The 22,352-nt window shown below is 39.1% G+C and overlaps 1 protein-coding gene across 27 annotated transcripts; it reads right to left on the reverse strand.

Annotated features, from left to right (window-relative positions):
* Positions 1–29: 29 nt before the first annotated feature.
* znf740a (zinc finger protein 740a) lies at positions 30–21,473 on the reverse strand. 27 transcript variants are annotated; one of them, XM_088424521.1, is made up of 20 exons: positions 21,143–21,472; positions 19,534–19,702; positions 19,201–19,383; positions 18,887–19,033; positions 18,341–18,461; positions 18,082–18,165; positions 15,622–15,705; positions 14,680–14,763; positions 14,191–14,274; positions 12,523–12,606; positions 11,865–11,948; positions 9,890–9,973; positions 9,481–9,564; positions 7,409–7,492; positions 7,015–7,098; positions 5,249–5,332; positions 4,832–4,915; positions 3,021–3,104; positions 2,575–2,693; positions 30–2,291 (listed from the first exon to the last, which is right to left on the reverse strand). In XM_088424521.1, the coding sequence occupies exons 2-20, from the start codon at positions 19,576–19,578 to the stop codon at positions 2,118–2,120; spliced, it is 1,881 nt and encodes a 626-aa protein (XP_088280647.1). In that variant the 5' UTR covers positions 19,579–19,702; positions 21,143–21,472; the 3' UTR covers positions 30–2,117. The 27 variants fall into 27 exon arrangements, with proteins under 27 accessions (XP_088280647.1, XP_088280648.1, XP_088280659.1 ...); XM_088424522.1 differs by having other exon boundaries at positions 18,917–19,033; positions 21,143–21,471; XM_088424533.1 differs by lacking the exon at positions 3,021–3,104 and having other exon boundaries at positions 21,143–21,473.
* Positions 21,474–22,352: the final 879 nt, after the last annotated feature.

The raw sequence follows: 22,352 nt of genomic DNA on the forward strand, positions 1-22,352 counted from the left end.
TATGAGCAACTCAAGTAACGAGCCAGGCATCCTTAACAAATGTTTTTATTTCAGCATAATAAGAAGAAGCCTCTCCTCCGATTTCCATACGGTTGAAACTAATTGGATCACAAGGGTACGTTATTAGTTCGCCCATTTTACAATAATTATTGTAACAGTTTTAGGAAGTTACTTGTATGCACTCATTTTTTTCTACACAAAATAATCAATATCAAGATTCTATTGTTTCAACTGAGGACCATAACTCTGCATGCAAGACTAATAAAGAAAACAACTAATCTGTGATAGCTACCGTTATGCCGTCGCTCGCCTAATACCATGATCAATATAATTTACTACAAATACCAGGGACTTTGTATTGGAATTTTTTTTTTTTTTTTTAAAAACAAAACATTTTGGGCTGCCAACTGTACTGATCCAAATGTTCATCTTCTCTGAGGAGAAAGAGGCTTTGTCCAAAACAGTACAGTCTGAAGGAACAAAAATATGCATCACCCAGTTTGTCTTTTCCCCGCAGTCACTCCAGTGTTTACAATTTTAGAATAAAAAGATAATTGAAATAAAACTTGGAACCACGTTGGATCCGAGCAAAAAGTTATAACCTCAATGTTAAAAACCAATGATTGACGCGTCAGTTTTTTTGTCTTTGTTTTTGGGCGCGGTCCTCCTAAAAACTCAACTGACAAGTACTGTCTTGCCCTTTTAACAAGTGTCACTATGCACCAGCTGCAAACATTGTGCGCAGCTGGAAGAGCGGATGCATTCCTCAAATCTGACCCTCCGTCAGTCCGTGGGCTGTAAAACACAGCAAAGTGAAATCGACACTATCCATTTGCAGTGAACATCAGGTATGAACGTTCTTTCTGACAATCACGGAGGAACTACACTTCCGGTACTGTGCCAATCTTACATTCAGTCAACCTCAACAACGTCTTATGTACACATAAACTTTCTCATCGCAAGGCTATGGATGGGAAGCAAAGTCGGGGAGGGTCAAGTTTGAGAAATAAATGAGTAGCGAGTAAAGCGGCCGTGATGGGCCCGCTTTGCCTTTACCGGTACAACAAAAACGCTTGCTCCAATAATGTTTAGCATTAACGATGATTACTTGCGTATCCACATTTTGTTAAGGCTACACCCAATGATATGACATACACCTGTTAAAACACACCAAGCACATACTATCTGCATAAAAAGGCAATGGTTAGTGCGCAGCAGTGTGTTGCTTTCACCAGGCCGGGTTCCCTTCACGTCATGTGGCTCTCCATCAGTGACCTTTCCGCTGCCACTGCGGTCACACAAACATTCTGTAACCACGACAGTTTAGAGGAAAACGCCCACTGACATAAAAGCGGCCTTGTCCTTGTAAATACATCTGATACACAGTAATAAAACATTGAGGGAAATAAAAGCTAAATAAAAGTGAGAAAAAGAGGATTCTGACAAAGGAATCTCAACGTGAGAAATGTGTACACGCAACAAAATGGGGGAGGGGGGGGCTCAACACGTGGCCAGTATGGGATCGCCCAATTATCACATACTCCATGGAAGTCCTGGTTAACAATAATGCGAAAATTAAATCAACTTAAGTCCAACTGTGAATGTAGTAGCAATATTTACAGACAGTGTACCTCTAATGTCACTAGAGGCAAAGAACGCTGGTCAACCAGATGGCTCGACAATAGAGTCCCGGTCAAGCTACCGTTACCATGGGGACACCAACTGAAACACAGCTGCCATGGCCGGCGAAATCTGGTTGACACGAGCCATATTTGGACCTAAGTGACAAAGCTTTAGACACAAAATGAAATGCTTTTCCTCGCGAACTATGTCCCTGGATGTCAATTTAAAACCAAAACAAAGAAATAACCTCTCATCATTACAGAGTACCAACAAATGTGGATGCATTTAACAATAAAAACAGATTAAGTACAAAACAGGAACACTCTTCATCACAGAAAAGTCTCGTTAAAAAAATATGGTGGGGAGAAAGGAAACAGTTAAAACTAAACCAACGAATGTCCCGCAGTTATTAGTAATCCAAGACTGCAGCATCGTCAGCCTGCTCCGGAGCCGCGCCCGTCGGCCTTTCTGTGTCCGGCGGCCAATGTGGAATGTCAGACGGCCAGGCGACCCGGAGGGGGGTGCATGGGGCTCCAGGTTGGGGGTGCCGATGACGCTTCTTGGGCATATTGGCGCGGTTCACAACACGGCTGGGTCTCCACTTTAGCCACGCCGCGACCCTGACACAGCCGACGGTGCCGTAGCAGACGGTCTGTCCGGGAAAAGTTCTTTGGGAAAACAACAAGTGGACTTTGCTTAATATTAACATTTCCACACGTGTCTCTTTAAATATACCTGCAGTTGCGGGGTGGTTGGAAAAAGGTTGGGGTGTTTAAGGTGAGAAATGAACATTGTAACATGGTTAAAAGCTCTAAAGAAGTAAGCCCATGATACAAGCCCTTTAAAATAATAGTTAGTTGCATTCTAATAAGAACATTAACAACTAGACTACAATACAAGAGAATGGTCGAATATATTCCCGAAGAAGTAAATGAAATGGGTTGTGCTCACCTGCTGGCAGCGCTCACACTGGTAAGGCTTCTCGCCGCTGTGGACGCGCTTGTGTCTCTCCAGGTGGTAGCGCTGGATAAACCTCATATCGCACATGTCGCACGCAAACGGCTTCTCGCCTAGCAGAAAGCACACACAACAGAGTCAATGCGTCAATATTTGTTTTGGCGCCTATTAAGTGTGTCACACTGTCTTTGAGGACTGTCACTGCTGCAATGGTAGCGAAGCCTTATATGTAAACTAATGAGTGTTTAGGCCTGCTCATCAACTCATTATGTGTAGATCAGAGTGGAGTTATCGTGGCCCAGATGTACGCAACAACATCTGGGCTGCGTGTGATGCTGGTTCAACATCCCATCAAAGTGGAGGTTGCGATGGCGCGCGTCGTCAAAGGGGGCGGTGCGAGCGGCAGTGGTGGGAGGCGGACGCGGCAACGGAACGCATACCCGTGTGAGTGAGGCTGTGTCTCTCCAGGTGGTTACGCTGAATAAACCTCATGTCACACATGGAACAAGCATACGGCTTCACCCCTACACACACAGAGCAGCGTATTAGGCCTACCGACCACAAACCCCACAAGGTCAAGTAACGTGCAATATCACCTCTGCCACACACATACACTCACACACACAAGGTGGAAATGTTCACACATGCAACTAGGTGGATGCAGCTGGACTAGAATGTCACGCGCAACGCGTCCGATCAACAATGAGGCGCTCTAAACACCCTCTATTTGGTCCTCTATGTTCACAGATATGCCATACATATATGCTAAAGTGTGCATGTGTGGAGTCCTTGAGGGGCTGTATTAGGTCAACTTGGGTCAAAATGACAACAGTGAGATTTCTCCCTGTCAGTCAGTGAAGAAAGGGTATGATTTAACGATATGATTTTTAGGATTTTCTTAGGCCTAACTCTTGTAAAACTTTTGGGGAAGTCCATCAAAGATTAACCAATAGCAATGTAGAATAATTTAAAATAAGTAGTGTATTCATTGTGCCATCTCAAGCAAAACTATTTACAATGGTATTTGAAAATTTTGTTTAATTTGATGACATTATGTAACAAAAAATGTGATTAATTATGGAAAATTGTGATGAATTTATTTAAAAAAAAAAAAGCCTAAGATCTGGGTTGAACGACTGGACTTAAAAAATGTAAATATACAACTTTGGTATTGACTGAGTCAATTACAAGTAGCGTATTTTGCGTCCTATGAAGGATTAATTAAGGTCACTCGGATTTAAGGGTTGCTTGATTAATAAATTAACTAATAAAACCTAAAAAAGCGCCACCAAAAAAAACTTGAAAAGTGCAATTATGGAACATTTTGCGTTAAGTTATATACAACTATGTATACATTTATAAATAAATATCTGGGACATAATGGCAGAATTTTAAACAAATAAGAATACAGTACTTCTTTTCAATTGAATGAGTCAAATCCCAGTTACAGCATTTCAATTTGTGTCTAAAGAAGGTCACCCGGCTTTTAAGGGTTACTGAATTAATGGCAAAAAATATTTTTTTTACTTAGAGAAATGTAATATGTAAAAACTACCAAAGTTAACAGAGAGGATCCAAAACTATTTTTTTGTTTTTAATTGGTGACAGTTGACCTGAACAATCGAAGAAAATAATTGATAAAAAATGAGATTAATCTTGGAAAATTTTGCACTTAATTAGTTGAAAATGTTTAATCACTTGACCGCACTGAAAAATACATTTGGGACTGAATGGCTGGACTTAAAAAATGTAAAATTACATCTTTGGGACTGAATGAGTCAAGTACAGTATTTCAACTGATGTCCTATTAAGGTCAATTTAGGTCACTCCGCTAAGACTTATAGAATTGAATGGGAAGAAAAAACGTGTTTTCTCCTTAGAGAAATGTAATGTATAAGCTACTTAAGTTACAGAGAGGATTAAAAAAAAAAAAACAAAAGAAAACCTAAATCAATTACCGAAATTAATCTAATCCAGTAATCTAATGGCATTCAACTGGGTCATCTTGGGAAACAGTCCCAGTGAGAAAACAACACCGGAGGATTAAACAAATCCAAATCAGAGCCACTCTCTGTCTCAGAGATCAGCATGTGTGACGATCAAAATAAGTTATCTTGTCGCGTCATTAGCTATAACCGAAGCGTGCGATAAAAGCGTCTTTCTTAGGATTAGCGAGAAAAGTCTAAATAATACTGCGACAAGGACACTGAGTGATTGGAAAGATGAGAGGGGCAGGTGTACGGACCCATACCCGTATGAGTGAGGCTGTGTCTCGCCAGGTGGTAGCGCTGAACAAACCTCATGTCGCACATGGTGCAAGCAAAAGGTTTCACACCTAAACGCAGAGCATTAAGACGTTAATTGTCAACACCTGGCATTCGGCTCCATCATCCATCGATTAATCAAATTGTCATTGATGGGTTGTTAACCAATTGTCAGAACTCAAGCCAAATTAATTCAAGTTGTGTTTGACCAATTTTCAAATCCACAGCTAACACAACATGAGCTGATGATGTCACAATCTGCTAGCATTCCTTAAGTGTTTGCGATTGAGAAAACGCTTAATGGCACACGACCGATTCCGTTTGAAGAAGCCGCCTTGTGCCTAATAATCACCATCTATATTGAAACTCGGTCAGTGTCGTTGTTTAGGTGGGCGGGTGCATACCCATATGAGTGAGGCTGTGTCTCGCCAGGTGATAACGCTGAAAAAACCTCTTGTCACACATGGTGCAAGCATAAGGTTTCACACCTAAATGCAAAGTGGGAATGTTACATGACTTACACTCCACTTTCATTCTTTGCCAGTACAACCCGACACGATTGGTTATTAACCACACAGTCGCCAATTCATGCAAAAAACGATATCATTCAGCCTCTATCAGTGCACTGCGGTTTACATCAAGAACAAGACAAAAATATGGCACGTTGCTCAACTGTTTATTTGATGCAACTATCTGACGCAAATAGAGATGCCAATCCTCCCAACTTCCCCAAATGCCCGGGAGGAAGAAACTGGCACAACCACAGACATTGCAGATGTCTACGAGTGCATTAGTTCTCAACCAATTTTCCAATGACGTACCCCGTGAAATACTTTTTTCAGCCAAGTCGACCCTAACCAGTGCAAGGCAATAAATAATCATTAAAAATAAAAAAGAACATCCTTGAAAACAATTGTGCTGTGCTACCTAGGTCTTATAAAAAACGTTGGAACAACATGTGGATAAAAATTAACAAAATAAAAAGAATACATTTCATGCTTCACGTTCCTCTTAATTTAAGCAAATGTACTTTTCCTGTAACCGCAATAAACAAACTCTTATTGCCAGCCATGCTTAAAAAAAACACACACAATTTACCCATTAATTGCTTCATGCACCAATTAATTCGCCGTTACTCTATAGAGAAAAATGTAACCTTCCTATCACAGCTTTCACTAATAATGCCAGCCGTTTTTAAAAAGAGAAATACAATCTAGCCATAAGTTGCATCATGATCCAAGTAATTTGCTTTTAATTAGAAATCTATACTGTTCATGGCACAGCATTAAATGACGTCTTAATGCCAAACATTTTTAAAAAAGCTACACCATTTACCAATATGCTAATTTGCGCTTAATTTGAAAAGAAAAATATACTGTACTCTTCTTGTGCTGCCAGCCAATTTCAAGCGTTCCCAATGACCAATTAGTGTCCTTTTTTTCTAATTTTCCCAACTTGAAGATTAAACCAATGCTGGATAAACGGTTTCATTACTCAATTCCATTAAAAAAAAAAAAAAAAACCTCACAAAAACAAGTTGACACTGAACTGACATCGATGACACTGACGTCATTTTATCTCAACGGCGCTCAAAGAGTTAAAATTTGCTGACACATGCAGAAACCTTGACGTGCATTTGAGTGCCCTCATTTTAGAACCACTGTACCAGTGCTCAAGTCGACGTAATTGTGAATTCATGTGTGCGGGTGCGTCACCTCATGCATGCATGAGCTTGCAACATCGACATGTCGTATAATTAATGCGTCTGGCTCTGTGCGGGGGCGCCCTGAATTCCCAACTGCTGGGCGAGATAACAGACACAATGGAGGATGCAGTATTTTGAAATCCGAAGGGCCTATTCATGTTCATAATGCCAGCAATCGGGCTGATTTCCGTCATCCTCGACATTTTGGAAAATTAGGAGGGTCGGCATCTCAGCTGTATTAGTCCCACTCTATTGCATTGTGAAAATACACTCCAATATCTTAAGACAGCATCCTCCTTATTCTTGAGGATGCTTTTGATTGCAAATGTGTTGAAGTAATATACCGAAATGCTTAAAAAACACACACACATTTTGCCTATGTATTTTCAACGAGGCTTCGTGTGCTAAAACTCGATGGGCAGCACACGTTCATCAAGATTGAGCGATAGGTACATTGTCGCATACCAGTATGAGTGAGACTGTGTCTGGCCAGGTGGTAGCGCTGAACAAACCTCATGTCACACATGGTGCAAGCGAAAGGTTTCACACCTAAACGCAGAGTATTACAGGTATTACTTTCACACTTTGGTGTATGGACGTCCACAATCCAACAGTGATGCAATGTATTTTGGTACTCAGAATTGATGGGTTGTAAACCAACATTTTGAATAGGTTTTTAAAAGGCATGAGCGCTTGTTTTTCTTTATGACCAAAATGAGGAACGCAATGATCCAGAGATGGCTATCGAAGATGTATTTACAGTTACGCTAAAATTTAGGCGTCCGTCATATATGCTTGTGTTTGATGTGATGTCAAGTCAAATGTGACGTTCAGTGTCATGGGCAAGATGGGCGCATACCCATATGAGTGAGGCTGTGTCTCGCCAGGTGGTAGCGCTGAAAAAACCTCTTGTCGCATATGGTGCAAGCATAAGGTTTCACACCTGAATGCAAAGTAGCAACATTGTAATTTTTTTGCTTCACTTTGCAGACTTGTCGATGTAAACATACCTACGCTATTGGTTATTAACCACACATTTCCCAATCATTGCAATGACAATATATGCATGTTTACATTTCAGCTCGTTTTTCATGACATAAAGGATTTAGTGGAAGTGGCTTCGGATTTTGTGGTCAATCACATGCTAGCCATGGCAAGCTAATGTCAAGCATCCCAAACAAGCCAATAGAAACAAGTTGTAACAAATGTCTGTCAGTCAGTAGCGGTTTGTTGTTGCTCGTTAATAAAACGTACTTGGCGTGATTGACAGGCAAGCAGCATCTCAAAAGTGGAAGCAAAAAATGCAGAAAGATATAACATGCCCCAAGAGAAGTCAATGGCTCTTGTTAAAGGTGCATTAACAAAAGTTCCAAGTGTCTTGCTAAATGACAACATCTACAGGCCTTACAACATTGATGGAATGCTTGAACCTTGATAGCCATTCATCAGATTTTATTTGTCACGTATATTTCAGCTCCTATTATCTTATGAGTAAAATTTGAGCAATTAGTGAGTCTGCTTTCAAAACAAAAGCTGTTCTGAGCCCTTTCTGTTTGTCAAATGCCTCTCCAATGTTTACTATGCTGCACTGGAGGTAAGAGACAACTCAGACTTTTCCCAGCCTCCGACTAGGAAAACTGAACTCCAAAAAAAATGTGATTATGTTTTCCTTAGCTGCTTTGCAATAGGAACTGGAAGAAATCAGAGTAAGATACATTTGACCACCCAACTTCCTCGAATGCAGCGTCTGAGTCTGAAACCTGAGTTTGGACTATTTTAATTGCCTAAATAGGTTTTATTGTGGTTCTTGCTATGACTATCTGGGCGCTTGGGGTGGAAAAAATACTTTTAAGATTTAAATTTCCTTAATGCACTGTTAAGAAGTCGCATTGACATAAAACTGTACATCAACTCTCCTTGGAGGTAAAAAAATGTTCACAAGCTTTACATACTGTAGGTTTAAAGCTGCAACAATAGATCAACAACTAATGTTATCGAAATAATTGATAATCATTTTTGATGTTTGATTAATCATTTCAAGACTTCAGCAAAAACTGTCCCTTGGAATTTCAGCCTCTCTACAGTAAATATTCAATTTCTGTAGTCCTCTACTTAAGCAGACTTATCTTCACGTTTAATATAAATTTCTCATTTGAAACATTTACTTTGACCGAGGAAAAAATGATTAACATGTCTTGCCTTTTTTTTTGCTGACATTCTATGAAATAAACCAGTAATTGAATCTTACTTCGTTTGTTTTGAATTGTCTGCACTGTCGATTTAAAATCATGGTCTCAATTTGAACAAGCAGAACTGAAACCGTGTCATATTTTTGAAGCCGATATATTTTATTTGATTATCAAAATTGATAGTCGCAGCTCCATATAAGTTTTACTTTTGTCATATCCAAACAACGTGACCACTGCCTTTACCACCTCGGACAATCATTCTATGCCCATGTTTGCAAATTGTAATTTGGAGATGTTTAACTACAAAATTACATAAAAGTAGGGATGTCCAGATCCTGACCACGAGTGCAAATCAGGCTTAATTGCATAATTTTCTGCTGAGCGTATCAAGGGAAAATAGATCAGGGTGGGAACCTTAAAATACAGAAACAAATACAGGGAGTGGGGGAACTTCTACAGGTTTATGGCTACTTGGTTTAAACTTCTGATTCTCTCGCCATGTAAAGTACATTTTTTTCCAACGAAAAATTACAAAAATTAAAAAGACAATTTGGAAAGGTCTCCCCAATATGTCGAGCAATCGAATTGGGACTCCGTATTAGCAGATCCACAAAAAACTAAAGGTTTACTTAAACTCCCGATATTGGCTACGATAAGTTCCACATGAGTGATTTCCCTGAAGTGAAGTGAGAGATGGAAAGGTGCACACAGGATGTACTGGGCACGGTGTACGGACCCATACCCGTATGAGTGAGGCTGTGTCTCGCCAGGTGGTAACGCTGACAAAACTTCATGTCACACATGGTGCAAGCATAAGGTTTCACACCTAAATGCAAAGCATCAACAGCATTAATCGGTGCCGCTACCCCCAAAGAAATAAGAAATCTTGATGTATTGAAAAATCAACTCATCCGGGGCTAAATTGATGTCTGTGGTTAATAACCAATGTCATACCCTAACATTAGTGACATGGGCAAAGTCTGAGCTAAACTTTGACTATTTTCTGATCCTCTCACATTACACGAGCCGATGAGGTCACTGGTGCTAATAAGACTAAATCTGCCCCATCAATAATGTGTCAGAACACAAACGATTAACAGATGTTGCAGCATCCCAATGGTGTGACTGTCTTAAGATTGGCAGGCGCATACCCATGTGAGTGAGGCTGTGTCTCGCCAGGTGGTAGCGCTGAAAAAACCTCTTGTCACACATGGTGCAAGCGTACGGCTTCACCCCTATGCACACAAAGCACCGGCTTTAGAGTGGAAAAGAAATGATTCAACTGCCAAAAATGATCGCCGCTAAACTTTACTAATTATTTAGTAAAGTTTGGTTGCACTCATCAGCGCTTTGTTTGCTGCAGAGATTCCACCAGGTGAGGAAGTGCATCTGCCATTCCAATTGAACAAGACTTCTCTCTATGAGTATGTTCAATTTTCTAAATATTGATGGACAATAAAAATCATCCGGAGAACAAAAAAAGAACCAATCTGCAAACCTAGAAATCTAAATATATCCAAAGGAAAAATTGATTGGACACATTTCACCAAGCACAATAGCCAAAGAGATTTCCTACTTTCTACAACTTGATTTTCAACGCTGATCGCAGGTTAGAAAATTTTAGGCAGTTGGAAAACTATGCACAATAGATAAGAACGTAACATCTGTAATGTAAAATCAGACATAAAATGTAACAGTTGATAATCGGGCCCGACCGATATAGATTTTTTTTTAAGGCAGATGCTGATTTTTGGCAGAGAAAAAAAAAATCCTGAATAATCAGCTGATTATTTTTAATAGGATATATTGAAAAAAAAAAAGGGATTTCAATAGGTATTATTTATATGCAGATTTTCACTATTCCTGGGACGGCCTAATATTTCTTTCCCGCAAAGAGCAGTGGTCAACAGTAAATTTATTGTTAAAAAATCATTTTCAGTTTACAGAAATATATTGCATGGCACAATTAATGAAATTATAAAGACATTAATTCTTGTCATATGTGTCTGTGTTAGTAGTAGTTGAATGGGCGTCATATTTAACACATCTATTCTTAATTTAAGTACATGGTTAGCCTATACAGTATAAAAGTAAAAAGGTAAAATAATCAGCACCGGCCACTTGCCAATTAATTTTGGTCGATGTTTGAAGGGCCGTAGTCAGCCAGCTGATTAATCGGTCGGGCCCTAGTCAATAACTGAACAAATGACGCGCTGGAAAACATTCTGATGACATGATACGATACTATAAAGTCTGTGCGTCCGTAATTTACACCTCTATGAAAATCATTTTAAAGGCACAAGTAAAAAAAAGACAATGTCAGTATAGGTGCAGTGGTTGATCAACAACAGATTAATAATCAATAATTGTTTGACAATCAATTAATGTTTCAGAGGCCAAAATTTATCAAATCCCTCAGAATTCTGACCATTTAATGGTAATTTTTTAGTCACGTATGAAAGCAGATTTATTATCGATTTATTATCATTTAAAAAAAAAACTGCTTTTATTTGGCTAAAATATTGATGATCGTTTTCCAATTTTCCGAGTTTACAGACCAAACCAGTAATCAAACAAATCTTAGTTAATAATTCTTCTGTAAGATCAATTTGAGAAAACGTCCTGTTTTTGAATACAGAAAAAGAAACTAAAACATGTTTTTTTACTCCATCTGTAGCAGCAATGTGATTATTAAAATAATCGCAAATTGCAGGACTAAAATGTCAGTAAACAGAATGAGCAATGACAAGAACTGGCATGTGTGGAGCGTTGTGGGTGTAATTCATACTCATCAAAAAAATGTTTCTGACCAAAGACTAGCTGAAAAATCTTTTATATAGTCACTGATAAATAAGAGAGAAATAACTGCCAGATGAAATAAAGCAGATTAGTTAAGATTATTAAATGTACGATGCCACGATAAAACACAAACACAACAATTGAAAACAGGCCTTTGTCATTGGCAAATCAGGAGGGGACTTTCATTTCCATCAGAATGCTTGTGAAGTAAGGAGTTGACGCTACACAAACATTTGGCTACCTCGTGACACGTGTTAACACCATTGTAAGGCAGCCATATGACCATGAGAGAGTGACCCATGCCGCATTCCGACAAAGAGGACATACCTGTGTGAGTGAGACTGTGTCTTTCCAGTTGGTAACGTTGTATGAACCTCATGTCACACATGGTGCAAGCATATGGCTTCACTCCTGAATGAAACACAAGAAGGTTAGATTTATTTTCAAATTCAAAAAAGGAAACATGTAAAAGATGCAAGGACATGCTACGGGGTTCATGCTATCAAATTGATCGCAGATGAGACATTACGCCAGAAAGAACTGACAGACATCATAACCTAAGTTGTACGGTAACAAAGAAGCAGAATACATAGGAGCTACTTTAATAATGTTCAGTCTCATTGCATACAGTTTTGTTGTTGCAAATGTACAATCTCAAGGATCAAGGTCAAGGATCCAAATCTTGATTCAATAAGGAGAAATGCCACTGCTGATGTCTGCCATTAAATCTTATTTGTGTAATGTGCCCGCTCATTGGTGGTGTCATTAAGTGCTCAGTGACAAACATGCTATGCTAACATTACAATCTTCAATCACAGAGAGGGACATTTTTTTCAGTGGACGGTTTTCCAACAAAGCCTAGTTTTAGTGGAAAATTTCCACCAATTACTTATTGTAGGAAACAGGACTTAAAAACAAATAAGTTAGACGTGTTGACGGTGGGTTATATTTAAAAGTTTTAAAGGGGGGAACAAATGCAGCATACCGGTATGAGTGAGGCTGTGTCTTGCCAAATGGTAACGTTGGAAGAACCTCATGTCACACATGGAGCAAGCGTACGGCTTCACCCCTGAATGCATACAGTACCAAACTTTATTAAAGTGCTCCTGTCAGCTACAAACACAAAAGTATTTTTACATACACTGTACAATTCAGTTTGGGGGCGTTTGATATTCTGTATACTATCATGGCTAATGAGTTCCTGGTTTCATGTTCATGCCGATAAAATAAAATGTAATTAAAATAAAATAAGTTACAGAAAAACTGTATTGGTCTTGCACTGCTTTTCCACTGCGTGCCACCTACACGACTCGCCTTGGTTGTGGATGGACCTGTTGGGTTTCCACTTAAAAAAAAAAAAAGTAAGCTTACAAGCTTACTGTATACTTAGCTTGGCATTCAGAAAAAACGCACAGCAATTGGTTATGCTAACATTAGCATACGTTCATTTCACGACTGTGATAAAAGATTATTTTAATAACAGATTAATCTGTCAATTATTTTGTCAATTAATAAATGAATCGAATTTACAAAACACTTGATTTCAATCCCATATATATATATATATATATATATATATATATATATATATATATATATATATATATATATATATATATATATATATATATATATAAAATTAACTATTTCTACTTGACAGTCTTGTAACGCCTAAACTGAGCTGCAATTACTGGATTGGTCTGTAATATTAAAAACGAAGGAAAAAAATAGTAATGTAAAAGCAAATTCCTTGCAGATGTTTGATTTTTATCTTTTTTTTAATTATGTTTTGCAAGGAGGCTTATCTAAATAAGGGACTATTTACTGGTTACAGTCTGAAATTACAGGCATTTTATATTTTTAAATTGAACTGAGTGTCAAAACATTTCATAGATTATCAGAAATGGTTAGATGAATTTGATAACTAATTAGCTTTCAGTTAGTTGTCGTAGCACTTTTAGTTTTGTTTTACATCATTTCCAGCCTTTAATTCAAATGTTGCTGGACACAAATTAATCTAGGTCTCAAAACGATTAATGGATTATCAAAAATGGTTACAGATTACTTTGATTAACAACTACTTGAAAATAAGTCGATTTATCAAAATCGATGCAGCGCTACGTTTTATTTTTCATTATTTCTAGTCTTGTATCCAAGTATTATAAAAAGGTAGGGACAAAACTGCAACAGTTTACTCTCTATATATATAGATATCCTTCTGAGACCCAGCCAATTCACGTGTGCACCGTTGTCCATTTTGTCTCTGTAAGACAGCAATGGAAATTGCATGTCACTTAAACACATGATACAACAGTGGAGAGGACAAGATGTCCTCTCGTGAGCAAACCAGGACTTAGTAGGGTAGCTCGAATGGGTCAACAGGTATGGACAAAAAAAAAAAAGCCCACTGCTGGGTCTCAGAAGGATATATGGTGTCGTCACATCATGCTTGGAATCACAAACGACCAGGTACAGGAAATAGTACACATAGTTATGACAGCAAAAATAGGTCAATGGAGTGTAGCGCCGTGTAGGTATTGTGCAGTGGAAAAGCCATTTTGTGTTCCAGTGCTCTGCCATGTAGGGTGAGGCCTATACACTACAACACTCCAATGTGAGGTAAGGTGAGAGGGGTTTAAGCATAAATATGTACCCGTATGTGTGAGAGTGTGTCTCGCCAGGTGGTATCTCTGGAAAAATCTCATGTCACACATGGAGCAAGCATATGGCTTCACCCCTGTACACACAGAGCAAAAACGTTTTGTAAAAAAATAAAAATGAAAAAACCCAAAAAGAAAAAAACACCACAATGATCTCAAAAGGACACACCCAGTTATTATGTATCCAGACATGCCAAAGGCAGTGGCATAAGTAGACGACACTGATCTATTGTTTGATAGTTTTTTCCACAGTACTTGTTGAAAGAGTTACATGTTTGTCTTTAGGCTAAGGTCAAAGTGTGCCAAACTATCCAAGTATCTCTCTGGAGCAACAGCTTCAAAGGTCAAGTCGAATAGTAACAAGCACTACCACAATACCGGACTGAAAAGACCAGTGGAGTCCCTTCTAGAAATAACTGGAAGTTAATGACTACTAGGCCAGTAGGAAGATTTCAATGGATCAAAGAAGAGCAACCTCATACCAGTGTGAGTGAGACTGTGTCTTGCCAAGTGGTAGCGTTGGAAAAACCTCATGTCACAAATGGAGCAAGCGTATGGCTTCACCCCTACACACAAAAAGTATGTCAGTAGAAGCTAGGAACACAACAAAGCAGAACCATCAACTGTTCCCTCACGTGTAGCTCTTCTTATAAATACACACACCCACTCAACAATTAGAAGCCCAAATTACATTAGCCACATTAAAATTTGTCTTAAATTTTTAATAGGGGCAAAGAAAAAATTTCACGGGATAAAGTAGAGCATTCGGCAGGGGGAAAAGCTGACGTTTCGTACATTTTCGTGTACACCCCACAATTATTTTATTATTTCGGAACATGTCTGGATACATCTGTATTCTTCCTAACATTGAGTTCTAAACCATTTTAAAGTCAATTGAGATTTATATCATGCGCTTTTTTTAAGGGCCCGAGCGACACATTTTTTAGGCTTTTTTTTAACCAACTGCTGACTGTTAGACAGATTAGTTTTAAAAATTATAATGAATAGCATTGTTTTCCTGCCAACGCATAGCAATAGATGCCTATTATATACAGATTCACTGGTATCTTAAATAATATAAACACTTCTATTTAATTTTAGAATCGATTATTCTATTGATTAATATTCAGAAAAAAGTTCATTTTGCATCTAAGTGTATTGCAAAACCAAATGTGTCCCATTTACTGTTTATTAACCAATTACTGTTCATATAGTATTGTTTCGTCACTAAAAAGGCTCGACATTAGTGAAAAAGTTAAAATAATCAACCTGTATCAGCCATTAGGAAGATTATTATTGGGCAATGTTTGAAGGGGCATAATCGGCTGATTTGATCAGTTTGGCCCTTTTAATCTTTTTTTTTTTCTACGAGCAGGTAGTTATATAAACAACTACCAGAGACACTAGGGTAAGTAGACGCATACCAGTATGAGTGAGGCTGTGTCTTGCCAGATGGTAACGTTGGAAGAACCTCATGTCACACATGGAGCAAGCGTACGGCTTCACCCCTACATACACAAAGTAACAAATTAGCTACGACGTCACCCTGCCATTCAATGGGACAGTCATGAAATGGTAGTTTTGGTCCAATTGTGTCTTCTGATATTTGGAAGCATTTGCTGTGTGAAGTTATGACACACACAAAAAGCAGCCACAGGATGTGAGCCAAGCATGCGTGAACGCGACACACAAGGCAGCAGCAGCAGCAGCAAGACAGCAAAGAAACACGGGAGACAGCCATCACACCGGCCAGCGAAAGATGACACATTTGCACCTTACTATGATGAATGACCTTTCTCAACAGTTAGGAGGGGCGGGTGTTCTTTGAGATTATCTGTTTTGATGTTTTTTTTTTTTTTTTTTTTTACCAGGCAAGACCTGCCCTGGTATGCTACAGCTTGCCATTCAATTCCTGCTCCAAACTCACATAGAAATTTTGTTGAAAACCTCAACGTAGAAAAGCCACAGATAATTACTGTTCAGCCACATAAATGTGCACATATGTGGGTGGACATCAAAGGACTAATTGGAAACCGTTAGTCAAATTGCAGCAGGCTGAAGGATGCAGAATGCTAAGAATCAACACCTACAATAAATTCGGAAGCATAATTCTTACACTGCCACATTTCACCAATACCACTATTAAAACAGTAATTCTTCCACCACCTAAGGTGCCGTTCTTTGAATCACATACACACAATCCTGATCTGACAAACATTATTGCAACAGTAAATTAATATAATGTATTTACTACATCAACATCTCAACAAGATCAGACCCCCCCCCCCCCCCCCCCCCCCCCTCTTGTTTTTATTCTCTTCATTGAAAAAGGAAAAAAAAAATGGTATCGGTAATCGATTCTAGTATCAATTACTTGCTTGGAGCAGTTTTACAACAACGAAAAAAAGTTGCAAATTGTAAGAATAGACATTTGTAATTCAGAGAAATTAACCAAATCAAAGTACCACAAAGTACAGTATATCTTTTTCCACTCATTCCCATTAACTGACATCCAATTAACATTGACGACGCTCCTAGACAGGGTCCCTTTGATGCCCTTTCAAGTTAACTTCCTTTTTAAGAATATATGTATAGAAAAAGACAATTAGAAAAAAATCCATTAATTTCCTAAAATGTTTTAAGAAAAAATATATAATAGCATAGGTCTTTTTTTGTTAAATAATCTGTGTTTTTTGGGGGAGACTTATGCACAGGAATTACAGTTGTGTTCGGTACTTTGTATCATTGACTACTTAAGAGTTGTGTACCTGTATTGGTTTGAAAAAGTAGTACCAAAGATCCCCATTTTTGTTATTATTTGGTTGCTCGTTTGGTCCATGACGTGCCGGAAAAATGGCAAGAATGTTGATCCACGGTTTTCCAACTTACAAGTAGATATTTGAAAATACCATTCTGATTCAACACAATGCTAATCAGTATGTTTACAGAGTGGACTAGGGAAATCTAAGAGAAAATTATAGCATTTGGACAATTTTAGGTGTGTAATGTTTATCAATAAATTGAGCAGTTGATTAACTGTTGATACAATCACTAATACCATCTAATGTTCTTGATTTACTCCTCTCTGAAATAATTGTGGTCAAACCATTTGCATGATTAAAAATTTACTTTCTTAGAGTTGGGTCATTAAAAACTTTACAAATAGAAGCTGCCTTTTCTTTAGCAAATAATACTTATTTAGAAAAAATCCTAAATAGTATAAAAGTAAAAAGCCATTGCTGAGCGCTTCTGCCACATAGTCCTTTGATGCCCAAGTCGTTATTCTCTATTTAAAAAAAAAGGACTTATTCTTATTATTTAAACAGAAATGTGAATCTGGCCTATTTATTGAAGACAACGAAGGGCTACAAGTTGAAGAGCTATCAAGAAATCTTGCTTTTAAAAGGACTTAAAATGTACTGTTTTACACTTGAACGCCATTGGTGTGAAACCAAAACAGGTCTAACAAAAGGAAGAGACCCACAAAGCACAGGTAAGTGAAAAATGTAGCATCTACATATTGGGCTTTAAAAATATAAATTCTGGAGATGAATTCAAATAATGCACTGAAACTATTCATGAAACTTGTTAAACAACAAAAGCAAGGGTATTTATTAGTGGACTTGGCATAGATGGACCACACGCTGTGTGATAAACTGTCTGTAGCAGGTTTACTTGATGTTGAGAAAACACAACGTAGAAGACAAATGTTGTGTTTAAAATGCTTCACACTGAACAGATTTGCTTTTTGGCGTGGTGGCTTTGTTGGAAATTACTGTCCACAGACAAAATGAACCCTAAACATCCGTCCATTATTTCTAGTGTATACTCCAGTGACAGTCTGGAGGATATATGCAAAATGGGTACGGTTAAAAGACGCATACCCGTGTGAATGAGGCTGTGTCTCTCCAGGTGGTAACGCTGAATAAACCTCATGTCACATACGGCACAAGCATACGGCTTCTCCCCTAAACCGAAGAGCACCAGTTTTAGTTCAATCCCTCACAGAAACCTCTGTGAGGCAAAACCTATGATACCAAACAGGCCATTTCAAACCTTAACAGTTGCTGCACAGTGCTATCATCCAGACCATTGTATATTTGCTGTATTGAGGGCACTTTGTTTGATAGCATTGAAGCATACCTGTGTGAATGAGGATATGTCTCTTCAGATGGTAACCGCTCCTAAATGCTCCATAACAGTGGTCGCAAATAAAGTTTTTCTGCACTTTGGAAGCTGGACCGTTCTCATCGCCACCTGTGCCCTGAGGAAGACAATAAGCAATATTTGTTTAGCAACAGTCCCTGTGCACCATCATAAACTAAGGCCTCTGTTTGCATTTTTTTTCCCGACAATTTCATTAATGAAAACAATCTATAAAAATATCCAACTATCAATGTGTATTTTAAAACTTTTGTTTAGAACGGATAAAGAATTAACTTACAACCCCCTCCGAAAGGCCGTGGTGCTGCTCCCCCTGTTATGCACACAACTGCTGTTATTGTGCACCGCTCTGCCCTGCTCCCCTCCCCCCCACGCTTTCCTCTCCAGACCCTCCCCCCACCCCCACATCTTCCCTGCACTCCTTCCCCCACCCACAAGCACACAAACAAATGTGCAGACTAGGGAGAGCCCCAAGAGGGGGGGCGCTCGGAGACAGTTCCCTGTTTTGCAATCGCAACCACTGACCTTCCCTCCCCTTCCCTCTTGTTCTCTCACTTTACAGGGCGCCACTGATTTCCTGTTCTTTTTTTTCTGCTGCAGGTCCTCATTGGTCCTCATGTCCTTCTCATCCAGCAGGCGCGGAGCTTGGAATTCACCTTCCTTCCGGATCAGCTAAAAAAAAAAGAACAGAAAAATTATTTCAGAAATGCTGCCATCTCCCTCAAAATGTAAACACTATACAACGGCAGTAGTACAAATAGATACGTTTTGCCTTGTACAGAGGAAAAGTCAACCTTTGAGCACAATTTCCCAGCCCAAATTTCATAATGAATTCTAACCAGGGGTGGACAGCTCATGCCAGACGGGAGGATCATGTGGCTCTGGGGACCACGGTCAGGTCCGTCCCTCTGTGGCGGTGCGTGTCCAAGTGGAGCCATCATTTTTTTGGGTGGAGCTGCCATGGTGCTGGCTTGCATAAGGGCCATACTGGAGAGCACCGCTTCACAGCCGAGCAGACCGGCCTGAGGAAGTTAAAAACAAGATTTAAGATTAATTAACAATCTATTGACAAACATCTAGTCCACTGCAATTATCAATGACAACATCCTGAGTGACACAAGACTGTTCATCAAAAGTGACTTGCAACCACTTTGGCGTTATAAAACACAAACCCATTTCATATGGTCGCGGACTGAGCTGCTGGGCAGATGTGACATTGCTGTGGTAACGGTGTGTGTGAGCGCAGGGACAGGGGTGGGGACAAGGTCATCCAGAGAGCCGTCAGTCAGGATGGTCAGGCTGGTGGGAAGCCACACCCACCTCACTCATCTAGCATTCAAACTGAAGAAGAGGAGGATGTGGATGAAATAGACAACACATGGAATTGTAACATCACTTTTTGCCTTTGGTTATCCAAGTATGGGCTACTGGGCTACTATGTTACCTATCTATGTATAATCATTTATATCATAAACTTGCACTATTACGCGGTTTTACTGTACAATGGTACATTTACTTAGTGGCCTTAAGGATCTATAGATAACATCCGTGAGGACACTGAACTTACAATTGCAAATAATATTGTGAGTTTATAAACAATACAGAAATATATGATAATTGACAACATACATAGCATGGAACATGTTGACAAGTGATCGTGATATGGAGTTATATGGAAAATGACATTTAATCCACCACAGAGTTGCTCAAAATAAAATGAAAAAAACTAGAAATATGTATTTTAACTCTGTCAGGTGAAAAACTGCCCAAATTAGTGAAATGCGTGTTCTTGTACAATAGTAAGAAAAACAATACTAAATGGCAACTTCTCGAGTGATTGGTGGCCAAATAATGCACGGTGGCGAGTTGCGGTCACGGCAAAAGAACCACTGTGTAAATCACAAAATTAAAAGATACCAAGTAAATTGTTAGTACGCATTTCAAGCAAAATGTACAGTAATTTAATCTTGAAACGTATCATGCTGATGTACAGCTATGAAACTAAACGTAATATACACACACGCATATATATATATATATATATATATATATATATATATATATATATATATATATATATATATATATATATATATATGTGTGTGTGTGTGTGTGTGTGTGTATGTGTAGATGCAGCAGTGCTTTATTAGCTTTGCTAAGCTAACCTTATTAAACACTTGTTACAGAGTAATAAAGGGAACAAAATTTTGGTTCATAAAAAAATGCTTCAGTGTGGAGCAGTTTTTGCGCACAACATTGATTTTCTTAGTACATTTTGTTAGAGGGAGAGAAGTTATTTTTCAACATTTTGAAGGGCTTGGCCTTCGCGCGTCAACCAAACCTGACGCTAGCTTAGCGAACATCAAGTAGCTATTAGCTCACTTGCCTCGGAAGCGCCCTCGCCCACTGCAATGTTACTCATTGTTTGTTATTTTACGCCATTTAATCTATAATCACACACCGAACCCCGACGGGCGTGTCGTTCGAAAAGTGGGGATAAAACAACGCGGGTATTTGCTCGAATCTTGGAAGACAAAGCCTGAGTCGCTCGAGAGTAGATGGGGCGATAACGACGCTCATAATGGCCGTCGTGGAGAGCCTCCCCCTCTCGACGAACAAGCTAACGTTAGCTCGTGATGGCTAACGTCGAAGCTAAAACATCGAGTTAAATGTCTCGCGTCCTTACGTGAGCGTCTATAACGAAGCAGCGTTCGCCGCAAAACGAATCGTCAAACTCAGCATATACAGAAAAGGCAATGAAAAGACAGACGAACGTTGTACCTTAGAGCTTAGGTCGGCCGAGGGTTTTCCGCGAGCGTCTAGTTTACAAACAGAGGAAACGCCACAGGATGTAAGGACCCACTCCCCCACGCAGTAGCAGCACAGCCTCCCCGAGCCAAGAGATCATCTTCTTCAACCACTCGGTGGCCAAGCCAGCGTCGATTCAAAGAGCCCTACGCGCGCGTGGAAAGCATTTGGACATTAGATCACCGCGTTTACGCGACGTTTCCAGTCTAATTGTGAGGACGTTCTTTTCTTAGTAGCTGCCCCAGCGCTGTTTGCTGCGGACAGAGGCGCGACTGAGCAGACGCAGATGGAGGAAGAGGAGGAGAGAGGAACGGAGAAGCACTCAGCACAACAACCCGCGCCCCTTCAAATCCTCGTCTTTCTAATGAATGTCCATTAACAATAACATTAATAGTATCCCGTTTTGATGACACATTTCAAATAAACCTGTGTTTTGATTTGCTTCTCATCGTCAACTAAAACCAAACGGCATTTACATAACAATACTCAACACGATTTTATTACGAATTATTGAGCATTGATGTTATTGTTTTTATAATCATTATTGTTATAAAATAATATGACTATTATTATTAACATGATATTGAGAAACCATTTTTGATTGGGGCTAGCTATAGTTAGAACAAGGCTTCAAAATGCTAATTTATGTCCACGAAATACTAAATAATTTAAACAACCAGGATTTTGAAGCTGTTCTTCAAGTTTTAAAGAAAGATAATGAATCAGAAGATGGATTCAAACGACTTACTGTATTACTATTATTATTGCGGTATATATTATTTATCCATTCATCCATCCATTGTCTAAAGCCTCTTCTCCTCACATGGGTCACAGGCTTGCTGGTGCCTATCGCAGTTGTCTGCAGCCAGTGGACGGGGGACACCCTGAACTGGTTGCCAGCAAATTGCAGAACACACAGAGACAAACAATAGCTGTTCTTGTCACTGTGAGTGATTAGGTTGTTTTAGCAACAATAGCAGAATAAAACAAGCAAAATTACTGACTACAGAAGGCGTGTTAATGCTTGATAAAAACATCAAAATTTTCACCCCTCCATGAGCCGTCACCTTACCGTGGTGGAGGGGTTTCTGTGTCCCCATGATCCTAGGAGCTAAGTTGTCTGGGGCTTGCTGAAACAATTCATGCTTTTGTTACATCATACAGTGACTATTGTAACAATTTG

The sequence above is a fragment of the Hippichthys cyanospilos genome, chromosome 9 (genome assembly GCF_059441005.1).
Source record: "Hippichthys cyanospilos isolate Australia breed blue-spotted pipefish chromosome 9, RoL_Hcya_1.0, whole genome shotgun sequence".
Classification (NCBI taxonomy): domain Eukaryota; kingdom Metazoa; phylum Chordata; class Actinopteri; order Syngnathiformes; family Syngnathidae; genus Hippichthys; species Hippichthys cyanospilos.

Coding starts and splice junctions, on each gene's coding strand:
- znf740a (XM_088424521.1), bottom strand. CDS start 19,578: ATGTCACATCTGCCCAGCAGCTCAGTCCGCGACCATATGAAATGG. Junction 2,694..3,020: donor ACACAGCCTCACTCACACGG/GTATGCGTTCCG, acceptor GCTTTCTGCTAG/GCGAGAAGCCGTTTGCGTGC. Junction 2,292..2,574: donor AGTGTGAGCGCTGCCAGCAG/GTGAGCACAACC, acceptor GTTTTCCCAAAG/AACTTTTCCCGGACAGACCG.